This window comes from Lichenostomus cassidix, unplaced genomic scaffold (genome assembly GCF_008360975.1).
Source record: "Lichenostomus cassidix isolate B80296 unplaced genomic scaffold, HeHo_3.0 HiC_scaffold_46, whole genome shotgun sequence".
NCBI classification, from domain to species: domain Eukaryota; kingdom Metazoa; phylum Chordata; class Aves; order Passeriformes; family Meliphagidae; genus Lichenostomus; species Lichenostomus cassidix.
The window spans coordinates 2,308,957-2,311,690 of NW_028147597.1; the positions used below are offsets into that span (position 1 = coordinate 2,308,957).

The 2,734-nt window shown below is 63.8% G+C and overlaps 1 protein-coding gene across 1 annotated transcript; it reads right to left on the reverse strand.

Annotated features, from left to right (window-relative positions):
- Positions 1-449: 449 nt before the first annotated feature.
- On the reverse strand, positions 450-2,072 carry LOC146421952 (serine/threonine-protein kinase pim-1-like). The gene is made up of 2 exons (XM_085046873.1): positions 1,458-2,072; positions 450-859 (listed from the first exon to the last, which is right to left on the reverse strand). Exons 1-2 carry the CDS (start codon positions 1,711-1,713, stop codon positions 450-452), a joined length of 666 nt encoding a protein of 221 aa, XP_084902999.1. The 5' UTR covers positions 1,714-2,072.
- Between the last annotated feature and the right edge of the window lie 662 nt (positions 2,073-2,734).

A 2,734-nucleotide genomic window follows, 5' to 3' on the forward strand; every position in this document is an offset into this window, starting at 1 on the left:
TGGTGTCTCCAGCAGCAGCCCCACCTGGTCCAGCTTCTCCAGGGGCTCCTGCTCCTTCCCTGGGGGCAGAGCAGGCTGTCAGGGTTCTGCCCAGGGCCCCAGCCAACAATGAACCAGGACAAGCAAAACTGGCTTGGATGGTGGCCACCAGTGCTTGCCAGAGCAGCTCAGCTCCAGCACAAGAGCTGTGTGTTCCCATCTGATGATCCCTGCTCTGGGCTACAGGCAGCACAAAACAGTTTGGTTTTCTTTGCTTCTTGTTGCCAAGAGATGTGTGCAGCTGTTACCTACCAGGCCCAAACGGTGCCTGTGGATCTCTCCCATCTTCTAGGGCAGAGCCCTGCAGCCAAGGCTCATAGAAGAGATCTTCCAGTGATGGCCTGTCCAAGGAGTGCATGGATAAACACCCCTTGATAAGATCTTTGCACTCTGGGGAGAGAAACCAGAAACTACCAGTCACTTGGAGAAGGATGCTGTTCACTTTGCCTCCCTGTTCCCATGCCCTGCCTATGCTGGATGTGCTCAGAGTTGTGTTTAAAATTTTCAGTCAATTCCCTGTTTTGGAGGAGAGCAAGAGAGACATGTGCCACCTCCTCAGCAGCTGCCAGAGCAGGATGCTCATGAGCCTGCTGCTGTCTCCCAACACTGATATTCCCCCTGTGCCGCAGAGATGAGGATTTACCTTGAGAAAGGTGTTGTGGGAACAAGAGCTTGCCCCAGATGATCTTCCGGCCCTTCTTGAATGGGTGCTTCCCGCAGACCATCTGGTACAGCAGGATACCCAGGGACCAGATCGTTGCTGCCTCGCCATGGTAACATCTGAGCTGGGTCCATTCTGGTGGGCTGTAGGACAGTGTTCCTGTGGAATACAGATGGAGCTCATCAGGGGATGCTGCTGCTCCCAGAGCCTCACCCCAGCATCCCTGGGCATGCAGGGGCTGCACCAGTGGCACATGGGGTGATCTTCTGCCCTCTCGCCAGCACCTGTGACTTGTGTACAAACTTGGGGTTCTAAAAGAAGCCACTGGTGCTGGAAGAGTGCAGCAGAAGCCCTGGGAAGGCCCAACCATGACATGCCAATGAAAAACCCACCCAGTGGTGGGGAAAAACCACTCTCCTTCCTGCCAGCATTGCCCCCAAAAACATTAATAAGCCAAAACAAACAAGGGGAGCAGAGCAGTCCAAGCCCTTCCTCACCTGCACACCAAACCAGCCAGGGCACAGGGTCTGACCCACTTCTCTGCTACCCCATGGGTGTTTTTGTCAGGCTGGCTGCCCCAACCCCAGCCCAGGGCAGAGTGGGTGCTGAAGGCTGTCAGCAGGGCCAAGAGCTGGTCCCCCCACCCAAAACTTGGCTGAAGAAGCAATCCCATGACCTGCAGCAAATGGGGGAATCCCTGGTGCTACACCCAGGCTGGGCCATGAGGTGCCCAGGAGCATCCCCTGGGAGGGCTCACCTGCAAATTTGGTGTACACTGTGTCCTGGAGGAAGGTGCCACAGCCAAAGTCGATCAGTTTGACCTGTCCGGTGCACAGGTCCAGGAGGATGTTGCCAGGTTTGATGTCTCTGTGCAGCACCCCGCAGCTGGTGCAGTGCCGCACGGCCTGCAGCACCTGGCAGAACAGCCCCCGAGCCTCCTCCTCCGGCAGGAACCCCCGAGCCAGGATGAAATCACACAGGTCCTGGCACTGCTCCGGACGCTCCATCACCATCAAGAAGCTGGTGGGGAGCTCGAACCATTCCAGGAGCTGAATGACACCTTGGAACCCAGTGGACACCTTGTCCAGCAGCACGATCTCCAGGGGCGCACGGGTGCCATCGGGCTGAGGGAGGACCAAGCTGCTGTCAGTGGGGCTGAGGCTGTGCCAGGGCTCTGGGATCCCTCACCCAGCCCGGGATGCTCGGCGCCCCCCGCTCACCCCTCGCCCGCTCTCCCTCCGGGGCTCCCGGCGGCTCCCACCCTGCCGGGCCCCGGCTCCTCGCCGCCCGGCTCGCCCCGGCTTCTGCCGCTGGCCCCAATGGCTCACTCACCAGCTCGCCCCAATGCCGGATGCGATCCCTCTGCACGCATTTGATGGCGACCTGAGAGCAAGGGGCAGCAGCGGGCTGAGCTCGCCGCCCGCCCCGCCGCGCCCCGTCCTTCTCCTCCTCCTCCTCCTCCTCCTCCTCCGCCCGCCGCCAGCCCCGCCACTCACCGGGGCACCGTCCGCCAGCCGCGTCGCCGAGAAGACGCTGCCGAAGCCGCCTGTGCCCAGCAGCGAACCCAGGCGGTAGCGATCCTGCAGGGCCTCCTGCGCCTTCCCTGCGGGCGACACGCGGCCGTCAGCGCTCGGCCCGGGGCCAGACACGGCCCCCGACCGCCCCCCGAGCTCCCCGGGCTGGGCATTCCCACCCGCCCCGGGCACCGGCGGCTCGGGGCCGGCGGCCGCGCTGCCCAGCGGCGGAGCTCGGCCCGGGGAAGCCGCAGCGGAGGCGGCGGGAGCGAACGAGCCGCGTGTGTCCTCCGCGGGCCCCGGGAGGAGCTGGTAACGGGGTCGGGCTCGGGGCTGGACCCTGCGTCGGGGCTGGGGCCGGGCTCGGGACAGGCGGAGCCAAAGGGTGACGATGCCGCCCCAGCCCCAGCCACTGATGCCCGCCCAGCAGCGCCACTGCCACGATGGCGAGAAGCGGGCGAAGGCGAGAGCGCGGCGGGACGCCCAGGGGCGGGGAGGGGGCAGCCCCGCCCGGGGCCGG

What these genes read in the sequence shown, in the direction of transcription:
- LOC146421952 (XM_085046873.1), bottom strand. Translation starts at nt 1,713, where the DNA reads ATGGTGATGGAGCGTCCGGAGCAGTGCCAGGACCTGTGTGATTTCATC. An exon ending in AGTGTACACCAAATTTGCAG is followed by an intron (nt 860 to 1,457) that starts GTGAGCCCTCCC and finishes TGTATTCCACAG; the next exon opens with GAACACTGTCCTACAGCCCA.